At 44.4% G+C, this 1,713-nt stretch overlaps 1 protein-coding gene across 1 annotated transcript in view; it reads left to right on the top strand.

Moving 5' to 3' along the window:
- The window catches only part of LOC101853736 (vacuolar protein sorting-associated protein 13B), a gene marked incomplete in the record, with an annotated part of 129,782 nt that overhangs the window by 45,621 nt on the left and 82,448 nt on the right, over positions 1-1,713 (top strand). Inside the window, 2 exon segments of the mRNA XM_035972650.1 lie at positions 15-136; positions 687-798. Of these exon segments, the coding sequence (XP_035828543.1) occupies positions 15-136; positions 687-798 (234 nt within the window).

Genomic DNA, 1,713 nt, shown 5'->3' with positions numbered 1-1,713 from the left:
CCCCCCCCCCACAGGTCAGCCCAGGAGAAGGAGGTGTACGTCCGAGCGGTCCAGTCAGGCCTGACCCACCAACCCGGGGCGGTCATCGAAGACCGACAGTACCAGATGGACGTCAAGGGTCTCTCTGTCTCCACAGGTCAGTCCGCTGTGCACGTGTCAAATAGTGTGTGTGTGGTGACGTGCTGGAAACAGCTATCTCGACTCCTATTCAAGATGGATGGGTATTTTTTAAACAAAAGCGAGACAAATGAACAACTTTAAGATGATGCCATTAAACGATTCCACCGCGCCATGATACATATGTCTGGTCAGCAGCTGACCAACGACAATGTTGTGGCACATTTCCAACCATCATATGCACATCACACACACACATACACAAACACAAAGTGACCTATTTCATAGCATACACGTTGGTGTCTGCCTTTTTAAGTTTCAGTTTATAAGACTGAATTGAAAATTCTGTTTGAAAGATGACGTTATGCATTATTTTAAGTAGCCCCAAACAGAAAGTGTTCAATTGTGCAAAATGTGCTTCCTGGTTGAGTTGAGAAAAAAAATAATCATGTTGTGGTAATGTGTCAAATCTCTTATTCTGTCCTCCCCTCGTGTGTCCTCCTCACGTCCTGTCTCCCCACATGTCCTCATGTCCCGTCTCCCCACATGTCCTCCCATGTCCTCACCAGGCGTGTGGCAACAAGTCCTGCAGGACGTGAGGTCCGGAGAGCTCCATCGCTCCCCTACTGGCTCCACCTACCAGATCCCCGCCCTGGACTGGAACACATTCCTCATGGACAGGTCAGTTGTATACACATACACAAACACTGTATGGCTCTTTTCGTCTATGCAGATGGTCAATTTAACTTAAGATGGTCTCAAGGTTGTCTTCATGCAGCTTCTTTCATGGCTAATTCTTCCTATGTTTGAAGCGCAGATTCTGTCGCAGTGCTTGCATGTCAGTGACGTGGATCGAGCTCTGTATTTCCGCTGTTTCCCTTTCGTCGCTGGCGCTTCTCAGCCTGGTTGTTTCTAAGGCTGTTCTCTAGCATTTTAGTTCTTTCTTTTATCATTTTCCTCCTTGTTTTCCTGCCCTCAGCTATTTCTTCCCAGATGCTAACATCTACTCCAAACTTAGATAAGCTGTTTTTGCAGGTGTCTTTGTAGGTCAGATCTTTACAGGTCAGTTAATGATAATAGTTCTAACAATAATAGTAATAATTGCATTTGTATAGCTCATATCCACGCTCTTCAGCAAGCTCTATGTGCTTTACAACTACTTACAGCATTACCCCAGCAGACTCGAGAACACTCAGAAACATTCTCAGCCACTTGTGAAGAATACAGCACAAGCTGCAGATTTCACGTGCTCAAACACTAACAAACTGACAAGATGTTTCACTGTCTATAGCCGGGTTAACAGTTCTACAACCAACTCTTCTTTCTGATTCGTCATAGCAGTGTTTTTTTCCCTTCTGTGGAGAACTGTGCTAATAAATATCGTTATATAATTGAGAAATAAACTGTGCTGAGAGATATCGTTGTACTCCTGTGTATGTTGTTGTTGTTGTTGTTAGCGATCCAGTAGCATCTGAGCGTTAACTCTTTTGCATGATGACATTCTGTAATAGCTGCATGTCTGTTCAAATTGTTGTCTTGAGGAGTAGAGGCAATTAGATGTGTGGGGTAGCTTGGCAAGAAAACATCCCCTTAAAT

This window comes from Aplysia californica, unplaced genomic scaffold (genome assembly GCF_000002075.1).
Source record: "Aplysia californica isolate F4 #8 unplaced genomic scaffold, AplCal3.0 scaffold00778, whole genome shotgun sequence".
Taxonomy (NCBI): domain Eukaryota; kingdom Metazoa; phylum Mollusca; class Gastropoda; order Aplysiida; family Aplysiidae; genus Aplysia; species Aplysia californica.
The sequence above is the reverse complement of the archived record's forward strand: the minus strand, read 5'-3'. Positions and strand labels throughout refer to the sequence as shown.